This window comes from Trachurus trachurus (assembly GCF_905171665.1).
Source record: "Trachurus trachurus genome assembly, chromosome: 21".
NCBI lineage: Eukaryota > Metazoa > Chordata > Actinopteri > Carangiformes > Carangidae > Trachurus > Trachurus trachurus.
In genome coordinates, this window is record NC_139899.1 from 16,535,273 (window position 1) to 16,554,930 (window position 19,658).

A 19,658-nucleotide genomic window follows, 5' to 3' on the forward strand; every position below is an offset into this window, starting at 1 on the left:
ATAAATTCCTCAAACACACCCTCTCCACTTACATAATACAAGCGCCTGTTCTCTGCCCGCCTATAATAACACCTTATAACTGGGGAGTCACATCTTGTGACTTGAAAACAAACAGACCATGCAAGAATCTCATTGGGTTTTATCTTGTGTGCTTCTGATTCATTCAGCTGCAGATGTTTGGGCTGAGCCACAAAAGGTTCCTTCATAATTGCAAGACACCAAAACACATTTTGCGCATCCTGAAACCCTGCTCTTCTTAGAATATAACAATAATCATAATTACTATACATATATGTATGTAGGACATGAAATGAGATGGCTCTCCCCTCCCCTTAGAGGAAATGATACACAAAGAACACATAATTACACATCAGGGTACGATGATGTCTGTGTCCATGCTGGACTCGAAGTCAGTGTCATTCAGTTAGTTGGATTTTTTCAGCAGTTTACAGTTTCATTGAACTAAACTAACTAACAAATACACGTGTTCAATTCCCAATCCCTTCAAGCAGGAGTAACAGTGTAAAACTGAAAGTTGTTCTGCTTTGAAGGCAGTGGTGACCCTAACAGTTTCCTGAAAATTCACAAAATGAATCGTATTAGAGGTACTGTCTGTGTCAATATTAAGAGTCATATAATTTGTTAAATGATATGACTATGCAGGGTCCTGGCCTGCGTGACAGGTCAGTGGTACAGTGAGCGCTGAAAGTCCTGTGTTTACGTGTTCGCTCTGTGATGTGGGTCACCTCTGGTTTCAAAGATTCTCCTCCACGGTTCAAAGACGGAGGCTGCAGGTTAGGTGAACTGGAAACTCTAAATTGCCTGACATATGAATGTAATAGGGACTGTGTTGTAAGTCTGCAGTATGTGTTTTTTTTTCTTCCTGTGACTGACTGGAGAGCTGTCTAGGATGTACCCTCACCTTTGACCATGTGCATGCTCTGACCAGTGATAAGTGGGTATTTAACATGAATAGGTGGCAGGGCTTGTTAATGTTTTTCAGTCATTAAATGTTCTTTTCCACATCCACAGCTGAGTGGTAGGAAGAATATAGGTTCATTGTTGTTTGCTGTCATACAGTGTCATTCAGATGTAGATGGATCATGACAAACTCATCAATAAGATGTCACAGAAAATGAAAGTGCCATTTCCTCCAACTGAAAACACACTGCTGTGACAATAAAACGTACATGTATAAACGGGATACAGAATACAGATTAAATACTCATATTATATATGATCAGAATTTAGTATTTCATGCATACCATTTATTTTTGTGTTTTACCCACAATTATAACACTAACCTGTTATTACACAAAAAATAGGCAATGTTTGAAGCATTTTGTAAAAGTAACTCACATGAAAGATAGATAGTCAAGACATGGAGGGCGAGACACAGGATCTGATCCTTAGGGAGTGGGGCACACATGGTCCCAGACACTCAACAGCCATAGGAGCACTATCCATCTTGTTAAGGAACAATGTAAAAAAAAAACTCCATGGATGATATAAGGAGCAGCTTATTATTTACGTCTAAAACCATGTGCACCATGCTCTATACTATTTTGAAGCATCTCACATATGAACTCACATATTTCTTTATATTTAATTTGGACTCATGGTCATGCATTTGACTGTGCTCGGTTTACATCCTGCCTTACGGAGGCTAAGTATAGTTCATGCGAAGCAAGTGCAGTTTGAATGTGGACAGAGCACATGTTGGTGCATGGAGTGCACAGTAAGAAGGCCGTAGTAGTATTTATGCAAAAAGCGTTTACTTACCCAACGTTGGGCAGACCGACAATTCCTATTTTCAATGAGGTGCCAAACCTTCCAATCAGCGGTGGTGGCTTTGGTGCATCATCTCCTTTCCCCTAATAAAGACAATGTGGAGACGTGTGCAGTCAGAACAAGCACTTGCCATTACATAATCTACTGTGCTGTCTCTCTCTCTCTCTCCCTCTTCTTTTTTTTTGAATGAGCTATTCTTCAACAAAGCGCACCTTCTTCGGAGCCATTTCTCACTCTTAAGTTTGTGCTGACTTCCACACCAACTCAGAGAGAAAAAAAAACACTCATTGACAGCAAATGGGCTAAGCTAAGTCCTCAAATGTAACCAGTCGACTGCACTTCAACTGGCTCGCTCCCCACGCTCAAAATAGAACGTGCAGCCTCTGGAAATGGAAGTTGACACTGTAAACTGGCAAGCTGACCTGTGCTTCCAGATATAGAAGTTGATACTATCAATGCGGGCGGATGAGACAACCTCACAAACAACAGTTTCTTGAAAAGTGGAGTTAATCTTTATCAGAGGCTTGACAACAGCTGTGTACTTTCTATTACCATTTGAATTGTCTGCCTGACAGTTGCCTAACTGAAGACATCCACCAGTTGAATTTCTATACTGACAAGTCGGAGCAATTTTGCCACGTACCCTTTTTGCTGCCTTATTCAATTCCTATAGCATTAAATCCTTATTCTCTCTTTCACATTACACTTTCACTTGTGTCAATTAAATTTCCTTCCTTTGGCATCTGAACAATAAAACAAATTCACAAAGCAGATAAGACAAGGACGTTTTCATTTAAAACTACCAATAACGAAACAGATAAGAATAAATACTGCTTTTTAGCATCATTTGTATTTTGCAAAGTCTGATCACAACCCTGAATTATCTGTGAGAAAAGTAAGATGTTGACTAATTCTACATACTTGTGGCCACTTTTTTTTCTTTTCTTTTTTTTTGTATGTTAGTGTTAAGTGTCCTCTGATCAAGTAGCCAACAATATACAGCCTCAGCACCAGAGAGATAAAGTAAAGCATCATTGCACTCATAGTTTCCTCCAGCCCCCTTTGGGAGGAACAGGTGTAGCCACATGAACACACGAAATCACTACAATTAGTTAAATGTCCTCAAATAAACTTCCTGCAGTAGAAATACAAATTAAAACACACAGGGGCACAAGCAGCAAAAAAGAAAAAAAAAAACCAAATCACCCAATCCAATAGCCTGTCTAGTTTAACATGCAGAAAATGAGGCTCTAATAATCTGGATTTGAGGCAAGTGGGGTTGGCTTTGTAGAAAGAATTTAAATGAATAGGTCTGAATTAATCATTTATCTTTTGTTGATGGATGCACCCCCACTTAGACTCATCACAATAGGTGCAGAGCGTTTTGTTCGACCATATAAATCATTCCCATTGTTTAAGGTACATTGATCAATCTAATGGCTTGTAATAGGCTCCTAATTGCCACAGAGAAGTGCCCACGAATGGAGTCCAGAATTACAGATTCAACTCAAAATTCTCACTTGAATCACAAGGTAAGATCATGTTCTCCCCTTTTGTCTCAGGTAAACATCCTCTGAAAAAAGCTCTATTATTTTATTATTCTGGGTTAATGTGACAAATACATTTTCCTCCAAATAAATCTGAGGCATGGGGGATATAATAAGACAAATGTGTGTATTGTTGCATAAAGATTCTGTGATGTCTGTGCAGTTTTCTTTGTTAGGACTAAGGGGCATCATTATTCCAAGCAGAGCAGCTCACACTGCTCCTTATTAAGATGTAAAAGTACACAAATAATCAGAAAATGAACATCTAAATAGACGGGAGGGAAAGGCTGTAATATCATTCTAAAATTAATTTCAAAGTAAAATGATGAAATTGTGTTTTTATTCACGAAAAAAAAAACTTTATTGGGGAATACATTTATTTTCCGTTTTCTCATAATGGAAATATACTGAATAGAAATCTACGTTAATTTTCATTTAACGCTCGAATTAATTGAACTTCTTTCAGCAACAATCAACTTTGTTTATGTAGAGCAGGCATTTAATACTGTTAACAGCACTCTGCCAAATTGTCATGATTGCAAAAAATTATTCCATTTTCTTGGCAGCGCTCTGTATTTGATGAGACTGATTTTTATTCACCCTTCCAAAGGTGGGGTTTTAAAGCAAAAAGAAAAGGGAAAAAAAGAAAAGGAGTATTTGAACAAATTGCGCCTGTGTTGACTGGCAGCATTCATACTCTATAATGGAGCATTATTTGCCCGTTTTGAATACTGTAATGCACATCTTTCGGTCAAGCCATTCTCTGGAAAATTGCTTTAACTTTTAAAGGGATGATGATTCACATCAGAGCAGGTCAATTTTACATTGTGCCATTATCCCTGAGCATTTTAACAAGCTATATGGAATATAATGCTGGATTATTGAATCGGTATGATAAAAAACAAAAAAAAATGGGTGAAAAAAAGAAATAAAATACAGAATAAGAGTTTCCAGTTTCGGGACATTTTGTGATACACGGCATCCTCTTAATTGTCCACAGTTTAATTAAATGTGCTGGCATTAAATTTTATTCCTCAGCTACAGGACAGGCATCGTCCCTCGTGTTAAATCATTTTAATGGAGTTGACTGGCGGCCTTACAGCAGGTATACCCCCCACCCCCCCACACCCCCTGATGCTGAAACTTTTCTCCCCCCCCCCCGCCTATAAAATACTTGTCTTTTAAAAGAGACCTACAACACGCGCTGATAAAGCAAGCTGTCATTTTTAATTAACCCCTCACCTGCATCCCCCCCTCACCCCCAACCCCAAACAAGTAAGCAAAGGGGGGAGGGAGGGGAGGGGGTGCTGGATGGGATGGAGAGGTTGGGGAGGGAGGGGGGACTGCTTGAGGCACCGCCGCGCGCGAACACGAGCACGCGCAAGAGCACAGCCGCGCAAGGGTTTTGGAAATAAACAAACTGTTAGTTTATCTATCACAATGTGTGTGCGTTTTTTATTCCTTCATGCCTTCAGAGGGAAGTCGTTTTATTCTGACAGCTCGTAAATAATCAAACCGCGGCGACAGAAGTGAAGTCTGCGCTGTCAGGCCTCCTCGGGGACTTCATCACCAAACTTAATCCATCTGTGATTTCTTTTTTTCCCCCCAAAATTGTAGAAACTCGAGCACTTTACACATTTAAGATGCAGCATATGACATCGCTTATATAACATGCAGCATGCACTGGCTACGGGCTGGTTAGATAAAGTCATCATCATCATCGGCAGCAGCAGCAGCAGCGGCGGCAGCAGCGTCGCTCACATTGTTCAAGACACTCTGGACTCACAACAATTTCTCTATGACGTGTTGCGCATGGTCTGAATATTGAAAAATCACAAGGGAAATCTGGCAGTGCACGGAGGAGAAGAGTGTCACCACAATCCACAAACGCTTTGAAATGAGTGAAAAGCTTACCTCGAGGAGAACTGACTTGTGAACTCAATTCTGCAATGAAAAGGAGACATTGAGCCTTCGTGTGAGAATACATAAAAATAACGGTATGCATTGAGGGGAGGAAAAAAAAAAAACATACCAAATCGTGTCTTGTATGACAGTCTGAGCAGAAGCTGCACAACAGATGATTGACGGCGGGGTTTTTGGTGTTTCTGTCTGCGGTCGACTCTCTCATTGGCTGACTTCATCCCCCCAGCCATGAATGCGGCCATTAGATTGGCTGCGCGTCCTCGCCAGCTGTACTTCAAAGAACACGCTCTCTACAACTAGGTAGTGTTGAGAGCTGCGAGCCAAGAGAGAGAAACCGTGTGACCCGAGTCAAACACGGTGAGTCTGAATCAAACTGGAGCCGTAGGCTACTTACTGCAGTGAAATCGCGACCGCTCTCACCACAGCACAGACCCTGGATATGGCTACGTCTATACTTGGGGTGAGTCTTTACTCGGTGTTTGTGCGCAAAAGTTGTGCGTAAAGTTATTGTAGCCTGCTGGCCACAACTAAAACAGTGCGGCTGCTTTCACAAACAAGCATGCGTTAAAGTTTGGACTTAACGTGTATCCTGTTATGGTGTCGTTTACCGTTGCATGACGTCTTTAGGTGGATATTTATCAGTAAAATGTGAAATGTCTATAATGCTTAGCGGCTTCTTATCCAAATCAGACCTGGTCAAACTGCAGTGTTTTAGTATTTCCCACTCCATTTCAGAAAGTTTCTAAAAAAAATAATCTTAGACTATGTTGTATTTTCTATTGTTTTACGTGGGGTAGAACAGAAAAATAAATCAACAAATCAATCTTTAAACAAATGTCACCTCTAAATACACTTTTGTGAATTGCAGTTACTTTAATTCATTTGTGTCTGTGTGTAAAGTCCAACTTTTCTGTGTGCTTTTTCAGGAAGAGCCACGGTTTGGAACTACACCTCTAGCTATGCTGGCTGCAACTTGCAACAAAATCGGTAACACCAGTCCTCTTACAACTTTACCTGACTCGAGCGCTTTCTCAAAAGGTGGATTTCACCCGTGGAAAAGATCCTCCTCCAGCTGCAACTTGGGATCCAGTCTGCCCGGTTTCACAGTAGCAACGAGCCGCGCGTCGACAGGACTAACACCCACCAGTGGCACGGGGAACAGCGCCTTCTGCTTAGCCTCCACCTCCCCGACCTCGTCTGCGTTTTCCACAGAGTACAGCGGTCTGTTCTCCAACTCCGCCAGCGTCACATCCCAAGAGGCTGGACAGTCGGCTTTTATCTCCAAGGTCCACACATCAGCAGAGACCCTGTACCCGCGGGTGGGGATGGCGCATCCGTACGAGTCGTGGTACAAGTCCGGTTTCCACTCGACCATCTCTGGCGATGTCGCCAACGGCGCGTCTTCGTGGTGGGATGTCCACACTAACCCCGGCTCGTGGCTCGATGTCCAAAACCCTGCAGGCACCCTCCAGACCTCGCTGCACTCCGGGACGCCGCAGGCCATCCACTCCCAGCTGAGTGGCTACAACCCGGACTTCTCCTCGCTGACCCACTCGGCGTTTAGCTCCACTGGGATCAGCCCCTCCGCGTCGCATCTACTGTCCACCAGTCAGCACCTGTTAACGCAGGACGGTTTCAAAACAGTCATCCCCACTTACACAGACGCTTCTGCCGCCAACGCCATGATATCTGGGGGCAGCTCAGGAATAAGCAGCTCCTCCAGGTCGTCCAGGCGGTACTCCGGCAGAGCAACATGTGACTGTCCGAACTGCCAGGAGGCTGAGCGGCTCGGTCCCGCCGGGGCCAGCCTGCGCAGAAAGGGACTCCACAGCTGCCACATTCCCGGTTGCGGTAAAGTGTATGGAAAGACGTCTCACCTCAAGGCGCATTTGAGATGGCACACCGGCGAGCGGCCTTTTGTCTGCAACTGGCTTTTCTGTGGCAAAAGGTTCACTCGGTCCGATGAGCTCCAGAGACACCTACGCACGCACACCGGCGAGAAACGGTTTGCTTGCCCGGTGTGTAACAAGCGCTTTATGCGGAGTGACCATTTGAGCAAGCACATCAAAACGCACACGGCCGGTGGAGGAGGCAAAAAGGGCAGCGACAGTGACACCGACACCAGTAACCTGGAGACCCCGAGGTCCGAGTCCCCAGAACTTATTTTGGACGGGGTAAACCCCAGAATCACTGTTAAGGATCCGTCTCCTCACGACGAGCCCTAATCAGGCTAAACTACCCCTCACCCCCCACCCCCAAATCAAATCAGATTCATAACTGCACAGCGTTGAAAACGGGTCTTATCTGACAGACAATAAAAGGAGAAAATATTTCAAGAAGCGATTGCCAAGTCTCAAAAAATATATTCTCCACGGGCGTAACGAGTATTTCATCCGTGAAAAACCCATCTAAAGAAACCACAGAGAGATTTAAACTGTAGGCCTTTGGGGGAAAAAAAACAAAAAACATTTTAGGGACAACTTGAAAATGAAATGGATGTTTGCTTAAAGGGCGCGCGAAACCTGTTGAACTTTGGTTGGACAGTGTGAGTCACATCTTGTATATTGACCACTAAACTATGTGTTATTTTCATGTAAATGTTAGGCTATGATTGTTTTATTCGTGTTGGTATCCTGGAAATCAGGGAGTTTACTTTCGACGCACTTTGTGGATATGTATGTACACAGCTTTTTCCAACTTTGGTTAACCATTTTATTTCTTTGCTAAAAAAGTATATATATAAATATAAATGTTTACCTGTATAAAGTCACACGTATAAGACTTTCATTTTATCGTAATTAAAACATCTTAAAAAAGGCTGTTATTGTGTGATGTAGATTTTATATTTTTTGTTTATTTATTATAGGTTTTAATTTTGGGGGAAAAAAATAATTCAATGCAGAAAATTATTTGTGCTGTTCATGGACTTTTTTTTTCTCTTCTTCTTAAAATTCACCTATAGCCCAATACCTAGACTTTCACCATTTCCCCTATGGAATAAATCAATGTTTAATGCCCCGGAAAAGACATTTCATGCCTAAATGAAAATCTTGTTAAATGGTATTAATTATGACTTGGAGCACATCGCAGCCCCATGTGTCTTGTATTTGCGATTAGGGATTCGTGTCTTATCAAATATCTAATTAATCTCCGAGACATCTTTTGTTCAGTTTCACTTTATCGGGGGGTTTCCAAGGGGGTTTGATGACAAAGGTCCCTGAATATTTATTCTAATTGTCCAAATTAACTGCTTTCATTTGCATACCAATCGATGGAGCGAGAATAAGGATATGGTTTCCCCTCTCTCTTCGCCAGAAACCACATAGATGTTATGGGAACAGTTTTTTAAACTTTAGAAAAAAAGAAGGGGCAAAGAGTCACATGCAAATGTTGAATTTGAAATGGTCCTTGCTCAGCGCAAACAAATGGTGCCTGCATGTTATTTGAATATCAGTGGCCCCGTATTGAAAGGGTTCAAGGATGCTCTCTGACTTCTTTGTGCTTACCCAGTGCAGCGTCCGACTCTCAAAGAAAAAGCCGGGGAATAATTACAGCGTGAGTCCAGGATTTGGAATACGTCAGGGAAAAGCATCTCATCCAGACACCCTCCTTTTTTTTTTTTTTTTTTGAAGAGGATGTTAAATTGACCAGAAGGCAATAGAAGGGAAATTATTTTCATTTCCTTTTGTGCAACAGCGGCTTGAAGGAAAGTGAAAACTATCAAATTAGATTGCAAAAACACATAGCAGCAACACTTAAAGAAAAGAAATATTGAAATTTAAGCTTTTATACAACACATTTAGCAATTCACATACATTTGTTTATTTTTTTCCATTTTAGATTTTTTTTTAAATTAATTGCAACAGTCTGTTGGTTTTTTTCTAAATTGTTTTTGCTGACTGGATGTTTCAAATGAAGTATTTGCGATATTGGACCCAAAAATGTAAATAATAGGAGGGAAACCGTTCTATGTGGGTGGTATAAAATATAAACATTGCATATACATTTTACCCATATCCGAATATAAAATACTGGTCAGCATTTATTCAAAAAAAAAAAAAAATCATCTCCACGCTGTCACTGCGTGCTTCTGATTCCTTTCTAATATATTCTGTGTTTAATTTAATATTAATAATGATAATAATAATAGTCAGTTATTTTGTTTAAATTTAACACCCGCAAAAAACAGAGGGGCGTATATCGGCTTCAGGGCCAGCGCCCATCATGTCATGTCATTTTGGTAGAGGGCGGGATTGCTTCAAGAAATATTTGAAAAAAATACTGTGCGCTAAAGTGTAAATAATTCGTGTCTTAAACTTTAAAGACAATACAGTTGGAGTACACTGAAGAATGAACTGAGAAATCCAGATTTTCTTTTTCCATCCGCTCTATGACGCTGATTTATTTAATCCATGGCAAATAAACGTGTCAAACTGAGAGGATTACACATTTAATCAGAGAATAAAAGTCCTGATTTTGCAGACGTCAACAGCCGAGAAGCGTTAGACTACAACAATGTCGACCCCCCCACCCCCCCAAAAAGACGAATAACGAAAGGAGGATTTAAAAAAACTGCAGCAACAGAGATAGTCTTTGTAGCAGCCAACTGACCATGAAAATGAGTCCGACATTTCCCCATCAACAGATCATAGCTGCAAATTGCCTCCAATGGTAATCAATTAATTTAGAGCCTTTCATACAGTACAAGACAACACAAGAGTGCAATGAGCTGCATCTTGATATTTTCTGTCCACTGCTTCCCTCTACTGGAAGAAAAGAGAAGAGGACTCCTACACACAACATCTGCAGTTGGATGATTAAATACAGGGGGGTCTGTGTGGTTACTAAGAGGACTACTTAACTTAACTGTAACTGCAAAAATGAAAAATTTAAAATTCAGGACCCTTTCACGTTTTCTTTGTTGTTACTGTAGGAGGGCAAAAGACGACTGAACAGAAAAGTCAGCGCTGTCTTTTGCCTCTGTCTTGACTTCTCTCTCTTCTCTCCCTACTCCTACTTCTCCCATTGCCCTCCCTTTCTTTCCCCCTTTCCCTGCTTCTGCTCCTCCCATCTGCTGTTCTCCCTCTCCTTCCATCTGTGCTACTTCTGTTCCTCTCACCATCTCCACTGCGACGCCCGTCTTTACCTCTGTCCTCCCTGCCTCTCTCGCGGCTCCTACTTCTGTCCAAGCCAGACTTGGAGCTGCTAGGTCTCTGCCTGTCCCTGCTGGTGTGTCTCTTTCTCTCTTGACCTCCCTCTGACTTGATCTTGTTCTCCGGGCTGCGATCTCGACTCCTGCTCCTTCCCCTCTCTGTCCGTGTTTGTCTATAATCTCGGGGCTCCTCTTCAGGCCGCCTCTGTCCTGTGTGGGGGCTCGGTGACCTGCTCCTGTGAGAAGAGGCCTTTCTCTGACTCTTGACTCGGCGCTTGCTCTTAGAGCTGTTATCCCGACAGGAATCTTTTTTCTTATTCTTCTTTTTCTTTTGGCTCTTGAACTTGCAATGACTGTCTGAATCTGAGTCACTATCACTGCTGCTGCTAGAGGAGTCACTGGAGCTGCTGCTACTTTCATGCTTTTTTGTGTGTTTTCTCTTGCTTTTCTTCTTCTGTTTCTTGCTCTTCTTTTTCTTGGCCGCCTTCCTCTCCTGGCGATCCAGTTTTCTGTAAAACAGCAACAGAAACTCTCTGTTCAATCAACATTTTCCAACAAGGCAGCTGATAGATGTCTAATATTAGTTAAATAAGGTATATGAATCACAATAAGGATTAAGGTGAATGCTGAAGGACACACAGGCTTAACAAATAGAATTACAAAAGGGAGGAAAAAAATTATATCATGTTAACGCATATTCATATTTTTAACACATACACACACAGTAAAAACACACAAGCTTTTCAAAATTTAAAAATATCACGGAAACCTTGCAATTCATAAAATCACTTATAAGGGATTTCAATCCAGACTATCGTGTCAGAATGATGCTTAAAAATATTCAAACCGTTATAATAAAATGCTATTTAATTTGAAGGTTGATAATCACAATGCAGTTCAGTTCCTTTAACCTTCAGCTAGACAAAGAGTTGCTATATTTTTTACCTGAGGAGCTTCTGTTTTTCCTTGGTGGATAATGACTTCAGAAATTCCACCTCAGGATCTTCCTCTTCCTCACTGGCAACAAATTCCTATAAAAACAGTAGACAAATAGAAATCATTCTGCATTGATATTACAAAAAACAAAAAACAATGTACAGATAAATACTGCAAATCTATATTTGATCACATCAAAAGGAGGAAATTTGTACAATCTAATCCGCTCACTTGACACCAATGACTTTTGTTGCTCTTAAAACTGGTCACTGCAGCATTTGTACATGTATAGATATAGTTAGTCCTTTCTCTCTGAAGGGTAGAATATGTGTGTGCGTGTGTGTATATGTGTGTGTGTATGTTCGTATATCGTCCTATGTGTGCAATGATGGGGGTGCGAGACAGACAATTACCTGCGATGGATCACAAACAGTAGCATTCCTACCAAGGACACATTTTTTCAGGGCAAACCCACTGTTTCGCATCTCCGCCATTAACTCTGAGGGGTGCATCGATGGACCTGTTAGCACAAATCACAGCCTCAGAGTCCCATTGATGTCAAACCCATGCCAACCACTATCTCCACAGTGGGAATTTCAGGGGCGGCTTTGTTAACAGAATGGGACATCAAATCAACTCACTCCACTTCCGGCTGAGCAAATCATACAATATCATTCTCTGCCAAAGCAGCAGTTAGGGGAATCAGAATACACAATAATTACATTTTTTTCTTCAGGCACAGGAGGGGGACCATTACAGCACTCCACCATCAACACCATGCATTGACTGGACTCTCCCAGGGTAAACATTATTACTTTACAACTCAACTCTCTGATTGCAGAACTCCGAATCAGCTCAAGACTGGGAGCTGCAGCTGGAACCTGAGGAGAGGTACAGTAGGTGTACCTGCTGTATAGTTGCACAGTCACAGACGACAGCTAAATCACAGGCGAAAATATAGAGCAGCAGATATTCTGCAAATCCTTTCTCATTGTACATATGAAATGATTCTCTTTTTAAAATGAACAACTAACTGCAAACACATTTAACTGAAAACAACAAAACCTAAGTCTGTATAAAATCACAGTTTTTTTCCCCACTTCTTCTTAATGTACATATCAAAGCATATTAAGGTTTAATTATATTGACTGCCACACATAAAACAAAGGAACTGCAGGAGACCATGTTTACAATTACATTTTCTACAATTATTGTATGTTCCCTACCTGCTGCCTCCTCTGAGGCCACAGAGCTGGCGTTGATTCCCGACAGCCCATAGAGAGGACACTCTCTGTCTGTGTTCACGTGGCCCCATTTGTGGCATTTGATGCATCTCACGTTGCGAACCTATGAATTTAACAACAACAGACGTTACTGACAATTGTCTCAAAACTGGGGATGCATGAATAATAATTCATGCAAAAGCATGCACTACATACGTTTTTTTTTTAATGACGACGACGCCTAATTAAAAGGCAAAATGCATTCCACTTTGAATTCATGTCAAGCCCTGGGTTTATTTATAAATATGTCTTATGTGTAGTTTCTACACGTACAAATCACTGTCTACATGCCAGTCCTCGTCACAAGATTTGGCTTGAGAGGCAACATGTGTTGCAAACACTGCAAATAAAGTGGGACTTTTTAACTGTTTCATCTATAGGATCAGGAGGACACAGAAGTCACATGAAAATAAAATTGATTGTGTTAATGGACATGACTCATTTTGTTTCTTTCATCAACCTCAGGTTTAGAGTGACGGCACAGCATTGTATTTCTCAAATAAGTACAAAACATCATGTACCTGGATTCCAAATGGCTGATCCCTAATAGTCATGTCATCCTTTGCATATCTGTATAAGAAAGGGAGAGATAAATATAGCATGTATGACATATGAACATTGGAAAAAATGCGAGAAAATCTTATTGCGTATAAAATCAACCACTTACTTCTCTCGAGGAGCCCCCTTCTGCCACTCAAATTTGTACTCTTCTTCCCCCTCCTGACAAATACACATTATGAATTTTTGTAAGTTTACATTTCATGGTATAAATGATTGGAAACCAGTGTTCACTAAGTGTATTATTTTCTCTTCTTTACCTCTTTTGTTTCCTCTTCAGGGGAAAAGACATCATGAAAAAAAGAACAGGCATTGAAATGTTAAAACATTTTCTTACTTGGCAAATGTACGGAGTGTAAAGAGTATCAGTAGGGACCTGACCCCAGTGATTATTTTACCTTTGGATGCTCCAGGTGGAGCCTCGTACATGAAGTTGAGGCCATTTTTAACACGATCATCACCCATCAACAACCTAGAGGATAGAAAACAATGTGAAGTCATGAACTTTATTGACTTTTTTTTTGACAACATGTGAGTTCGGAGGATGTCTCCAGACACTGGCTTTCTCCACAGATAGCAGCCTACATCCAATATGCATCAGGCAACTAAAAATACATTTGTCTAGAGAAAAAAATCTTGCATTGAGACAAAGGGTTTCATAAGATATCATCCTGTATATTTATCTAACCTGTTGTTGTAAACGTCCTGTTCTTTTAGGTATGCCTGCATAAGGTCTTCTTGCTTTTTCTTATCGAATGTCAGCTTCTGCTCTGCAATCCATACCTGTAAGATCAAAGGAGGGTTATAACATACATTTGCTCAAATTCTTCATGCATATCCAATTCATCTTTTGAGCCAGCTTACTTACCCAACACACAAAAACTAACGTTACTAACTCAATTCAATTCAATTTTATTTATAAAGCGCATTTCATGCACAGGGCAATTATAATACAGTGCAAACAATTAATACAGTGCAAATTTAAAACAAGACAAAATCAAAACAGTATCACACGTCTACATACATGCTCGGGGGGACACATTGACACACACACACACACACACACACACACACACACACACACACACACACACACACACACACACACACACACACACACACACACACACACACACACACACACACACACACACACACACACAATGCAGTTGTGTTTTTGAATGTGGTCACTGATGTTGCCTGTTTTACTCAGCTACAAGAGAATTTAATTCTTGCACCCTACATGAAATCACTGCCCTGTTCCTACGCTGTAGGTTACTGAATACTATTAGTTAACCAGTCGTCCTACTGAAAACTGGCAGTAACTTTTGAGGGTTTCATCTTTCATTTGCTCCTTTAACTTGTTTTGTACATGGTGAATTTAATATCTTTGGGGTCTGGACTGTATGTTGCACAATAAAGCATCAACTTGAGGTCTTACAAACTGCAGTGGACATTTTAATTTTTCTGAATATATTTCATAGAGAAAACAATCATTAACAACTTACACACTCGTGAGTCAAAAGTAGTGTTGGTACTTTTAGTCAAGCAAATTAATGGATAAATTCATTCTTTATATGATACATTTGAATGAAGTGTAACAAACAGAGTGCACATATTTTCACCTACAGATCCTTGACTGTGCACATGGTAAAAAAACAAAACAAAAAACACTACCTCTCACACAAGACTTGTTTTTAAAATCACATTAACAAGTGGATTGTGTAGCGCAAACATATGAAGAAACATGGCGATTTAATTATGGTATCTTCAGTTATTCTTGCCATTTACTAAATATCACAGCTCACTCATTTAAAATCTCTGCACAATGACAACACGGTTGATTGAATGTGGCTGGTCAGCTTTAGTTTATGAGTAAAAAGAATTAAATTCATGGATTAAAACTAATACACTTTTCAGGAGAGGTGAACTTAAAGTTATAATGAATGTTGTAAATTTCACGTAGCTAAATTACGCCAGACAGCGGGCCAGCTTTAATCAGCTACGCCGCTACACGTGTCCCCTCTTAAACAAGAGGCCTACACTCATGATTAATAAAGAATAGACAATAAAATAGGTTGAATTCAGGGTTTTCTGTCGAACAACTACAACACGCATCATGTTAGCTCTTGCTAGCTAGCAGCTAGGCTAGCGGAAGCAATACAAACAGTGTTAGCTAGTAGGCTAATCTGCTGTGTAGTAGTCTCAGCTGTGACTAGTACTTACTTTTTTGATATTTGACTTGGACGCAGGGTGAAAGTCTTTCTTGCACATGAAATTTGCAAACGATTTCCCCATGGCTGACGCCGGTCTATGTCGGTGTCTGAACTGAAAACGTAGCGTCAACGTTAGCTAGCGGAGCCGTTAGCACCACAGCTTCCACCGCTTGTAAACAAACGGACCCGTGTGAAGCTCGTTCTACATTGGTAACGAAGCGTCAACCGGTCAACTAATTTATTATTATTATTTTTTTTTACATTATACAAACCAATACATGAACCAAAAACGACACAGTGTAATTAACAACATATTTTTTAATTATCAATAATAGTGTAGGCGTGGGGCGCGAGTGTGACGTCTTCAAGAGGCGACATTGTTGTTGTTACAGAGTTGGCCGGTGAGAGAAGAAAAATAAACGAGTTTGTTGTTTAGCTCCAAAGAAACAGTAACGTTATGTTCTTCAGTTTTTGTCAGCAAAAAAAGAGTGACTTTAGAAGACTTTTACACTTCGCAACGCTACAATAGTAATTAACGATAACAATTTTGTGCATGTCCTTAAAGAAGACAAACCTACTTCACAAACATATAAGTCAGTGATTACTTGTGTAAAATTAAAATCTGATGATAGAAATTATAGAAAATAAGAACGACCATAGAAATGTTGGAGTTGGAGTCAAATGGTAAAGTTGCAAGAATGCCAGCAGTCTTTTATTTATTTATTATTTAAAATAAATATAAGTCATACAATTTCCCCATCGTGAGACTAATAAACGATCATCTTATTTTCTAATAGAATAATCTAGAATTAAGTCAAGGGGTTTAAAAATAGCATTTAATAAAAATGTAAGCCTGCAACTCGCTTTGCTACGAATATAAAACTGACTTCATCTCAGTCACGTGACTGCAGTGTTTCCGTGTCAGAGAGTGAACTGCATGAATCATATGGAAACAGCTGAGAATAGAAACTTAACGCTGACAGTGGCAGCCCTCAACAAGACTGGTGAACACAGGTAAGGCTATTGATCATAACATTACATGACACTGCTTACTGGCTAATTGACATCAAACATCACACGGGACATTAGCCTACATTCAGCTCTAAATCTGAATTTAGATCACTTTGGTATGTTCAGGTTAGTGTCAGTATACTAGTGTTTGTGTGGAAAGGTAACGATGCTCCTTAATCTAACCATTATATACATGTCTGTGTATTTGCTACCTAACCAATCAACTGTTTTGTCTGTTTACTCTCAGCAAGTGTGTGGTTCGACATGCACCCATCTTCCTGTGACACATTTGTGGCTTTGCCCCCCTCCACTGTGGGACAACGCATCATCTTTGGCAAAAACTCTGACAGGCCATGCGATGAAGTCCAGGAAGTGGTGTATTTTCCTGCCAAAGACTATGGAGCAGAGGAGAAGCTTGAGGTAGGCCACACAGGCAGCTTGTTATTGCCCTCCAATTTTCAGTCTCCCACATTGTTTCTGCTCCTCGGTGAATGAGCCATTAGATAACCATTAACAGACTTTGCCCCTGTGTCTTGTTTGTCCTGGAAGTGTACCTACATAGAGATTGAGCAGGTTTCCCACACATATGCGGTGGTGTTGAGCAAACCAGCATGGCTGTGGGGGGCAGAGATGGGCGCAAATGAGCATCAAGTGTGCATTGGAAATGAGGCAGTGTGGGGCAGAGACAGTGCGGATGAAGAGGAGGCTCTTCTGGGCATGGATCTTGTCAGGTAAACTCCCTGCAAACAGAGTTGTCTGTATTTCCAAGCCCTTGTGACTTGCAAAACTATGCTCATCTTGTGATGCAAAAGGAAATTTAATGACATAGTAGCAGCCAGAAACAATTTTGTGTAATTTTTTCTTCAGCTGGCTTTTGTCAGTTCTGAATAAATTTATGAGAAACAGTCATAGACAAAACATGAAATCTGTTACCCTGCAATTTCACAGGCTCGGACTCGAGAGAGCCGACACAGCTGAGAAAGCGGTGAGTGTTATTACTGAGCTGCTGCAGAAATACGGACAGGGAGGATCTTGCATGGAGGATGAGTGTGGCTTCACCTACCACAACAGCTTCCTAATCTCGGACAGAAAGGAGGCATGGCTGCTGGAAACATCAGGGAAGTACTGGGCTGCAGAAAGAGTGGAAGGTAAGAGTGACCTATGGAAAAAGAAAACATTAGGAATGGGCACCTATTTGTTCTGCCCAGGCAGTGAAATGGGTTTTCATTGTGTAGCCTCAATTTTGCATCATAAACAGGTCTTTACCTTTATGTAGAGTCCATGGTCAAAAGTATAAATAAGTACAAAGGAAGAAACCAGTCAGTGCAGAAACATACATAACATAACATAAATAAAAACTGCTCTATTTGTGCTATAAAAAGCAATGCTGGGGTGCTCAAAGCTTCATACTTCCTGAGGAAAAGATTGTGAGTTTAGATTACATTGCAAATACAGCCCACTATATAAATCATCTTACTTTAACAGATGTGAACTTATAGCTGTGTATTGTAACATCTATTACAAAGCTGATGCAGTATAAAATTATAAATGTACTGTATGTTTGAGGCAGTTCAGAAAGTGTCTTTATAACATAGTTTGACCACCAGAGAGCGCTGCTAAGTTTATTTTTCAAAAATGAATCATGAATCAAATGTCCCATTAGTTCATAGGGTGGTTATGATTCTTTAGTAAACAAAATTTAAGACTCATTAATGGTATGTGCATTAAAAGACAGTCAGTCAGGCCACAGTAGTATTTTTGGTTTTGCACCTTTCATTTGTTTTTGAGGTACTGCAGTCATACCTTAAGACAGCTTGTATCAGCTCCTGCAAGACAAGAACTAGTAGCAGTTTTCTTATAACACACAGCACTGTTTCAAGGTTGATGTTGAATCGTACTGGTACATGCATAATTAAATTTTTACCTTTCTCTAGATGGGTATCGCAACATCTCCAACCAGTACGGAATAACAACAAAGATCGACAAGGAACACCCAGAGATGAGGGAATATGCACGGAGCCAGGGCTGGTGGGACGGAAAGTCTGAGTTCAACTTTGCTACAGTCTATTCCTTTATGACTACGGCCAGGATTGAATCCTCTGGGAGCAGATATTGTGAGGGGAAGACGATGTTGGAAAAGAGCAATGGTTAGTTAATGCACACCTCACTGTGGAAACGTAGGTCTGCAGCAGGAGAAACCATTACATGACTCCTGCCACTGTTTACACATGTGTTGATTGTGTTTACCGAAGGTCAGATCACTGGGGAGACGATGATGGACATCCTGAGAGATAAAGATAGTGGTATCAACATGGAGGGCATGTTCATGACTACAGGAAGTATGGTGTCTGTTATTCCAACAAACCCTGAACTGCCAGGAGTTCACTATTTTACAGCAACTCCAGATCCAGAAAGGTGAAGAACTATATCTCACTTTTGCTGGTTAAATATAATTTAAAATCCATTCACCACAGGATGATTTACAGTTATTCTTCGGTACAACAGGTCTATGTTCAAGCCGTTCATTTTCGTGAAGCACAGTAAGGAGCTGAAGGAGACGACCTCTCCTAGTTATGGCCCCGATGACCCAGTGAAGAAGAAACCCCGCTTCCAGAGCAAGCCTGACCGCAAACACGAGTTGTTTGTCAAGCATGAAGTGGTGGCTGCCATCATTGACACTAACAAGGCAAGACAAATCAGATCAAACATATGCCTACATTTGTCCTTCCTACAGAAAATGTGCTAATAAATAATACACTTTCTTTTCAGGAGAGAGGAAAGAAGATCACAGAAAGCATGAGGCAGTTAGAAAAGGAGAAGATGGCAGAGATGGAGAAGCTTCTTTCAGAGGGCATTGAGGAGCCTGACTTTTTGGTCAATCTGTTCTCGACCTCCGTCCACGAGGAGCTGGCTGCGTACAGCAAAAAATGAGAAGGGTGGCGCTTGTTGGAGCCACACATCAGCTCTCCGAGTTAAATTAGCAGTAAATGTTTCAGTAGCTTGTTTATCTTTCAGTCAGTGACAAGTACACAAACATGCCTGCATCATAAACCAGTCAATCAGGACACCGCTAAACATTAATTAACATCACTGTGTAAAACACAAAGCAGGATACTCTCAGGTAGTAAAATCTTTTAGAGGATGGACGAGATCTTCTGGTTTCATTTATGTGTGGAATCCTTTATCAGAAATACAGGACAGAAAGCATCGATTATGTGATAAATGATTTTAGGGTTCAGTT

General features: G+C 40.8%; 4 protein-coding genes across 6 annotated transcripts in view; 2 read left to right on the top strand and 2 right to left on the bottom strand.

The window, feature by feature from the left end:
- LOC311005123 (obg-like ATPase 1) overlaps positions 1 to 2,187 on the bottom strand; it is a 40,226-nt gene extending 38,039 nt beyond the window's left edge. Inside the window, exons 1-2 of one of the 2 annotated variants that reach the window (XM_083997455.1) lie at positions 2,004 to 2,187; positions 1,783 to 1,874 (exon numbers count right to left, since the gene is read on the bottom strand). In XM_083997455.1, the coding sequence (XP_083853581.1) occupies positions 1,783 to 1,874; positions 2,004 to 2,018 (107 nt within the window). In that variant the 5' untranslated portion in view covers positions 2,019 to 2,187. Of the gene's footprint in view, positions 1 to 1,359; positions 1,466 to 1,782; positions 1,875 to 2,003 lie in introns of those variants that run through there. The other variant, XM_083997456.1, reaches the window with a different exon arrangement.
- A 3,416-nt stretch (positions 2,188 to 5,603) lies between these two features.
- Positions 5,604 to 7,486, top strand: sp9 (sp9 transcription factor; the record flags this gene model as incomplete). Its single annotated transcript, XM_083996259.1, has 2 exons — positions 5,604 to 5,721; positions 6,188 to 7,486. Exons 1-2 carry the CDS (start codon positions 5,701 to 5,703, stop codon positions 7,484 to 7,486), a joined length of 1,320 nt encoding a protein of 439 aa, XP_083852385.1. The 5' UTR covers positions 5,604 to 5,700.
- Positions 7,487 to 9,739: 2,253 nt separating this feature from the next.
- On the bottom strand, positions 9,740 to 15,588 carry cirsr (corepressor of RBPJ and splicing regulator). Of its 2 annotated transcripts, XM_083996471.1 has the most exons (10): positions 15,417 to 15,588; positions 13,879 to 13,973; positions 13,589 to 13,662; positions 13,451 to 13,464; positions 13,300 to 13,352; positions 13,154 to 13,202; positions 12,576 to 12,696; positions 11,763 to 11,869; positions 11,359 to 11,444; positions 9,740 to 10,922 (listed from the first exon to the last, which is right to left on the bottom strand). In XM_083996471.1, exons 1-10 carry the CDS (start codon positions 15,486 to 15,488, stop codon positions 10,223 to 10,225), a joined length of 1,371 nt encoding a protein of 456 aa, XP_083852597.1. In that variant the 5' UTR covers positions 15,489 to 15,588; the 3' UTR covers positions 9,740 to 10,222. The 2 variants fall into 2 exon arrangements, with proteins under 2 accessions (XP_083852597.1, XP_083852596.1); XM_083996470.1 differs by lacking the exon at positions 13,451 to 13,464 and having other exon boundaries at positions 9,745 to 10,922; positions 13,300 to 13,349; positions 13,572 to 13,662.
- A 726-nt stretch (positions 15,589 to 16,314) lies between these two features.
- On the top strand, positions 16,315 to 19,657 carry scrn3 (secernin 3). Its single transcript, XM_083996788.1, has 8 exons — positions 16,315 to 16,420; positions 16,665 to 16,837; positions 16,967 to 17,148; positions 17,366 to 17,565; positions 18,352 to 18,564; positions 18,670 to 18,832; positions 18,923 to 19,103; positions 19,187 to 19,657. Exons 2-8 carry the CDS (start codon positions 16,682 to 16,684, stop codon positions 19,346 to 19,348), a joined length of 1,257 nt encoding a protein of 418 aa, XP_083852914.1. The 5' UTR covers positions 16,315 to 16,420; positions 16,665 to 16,681; the 3' UTR covers positions 19,349 to 19,657.
- Position 19,658: the final 1 nt, after the last annotated feature.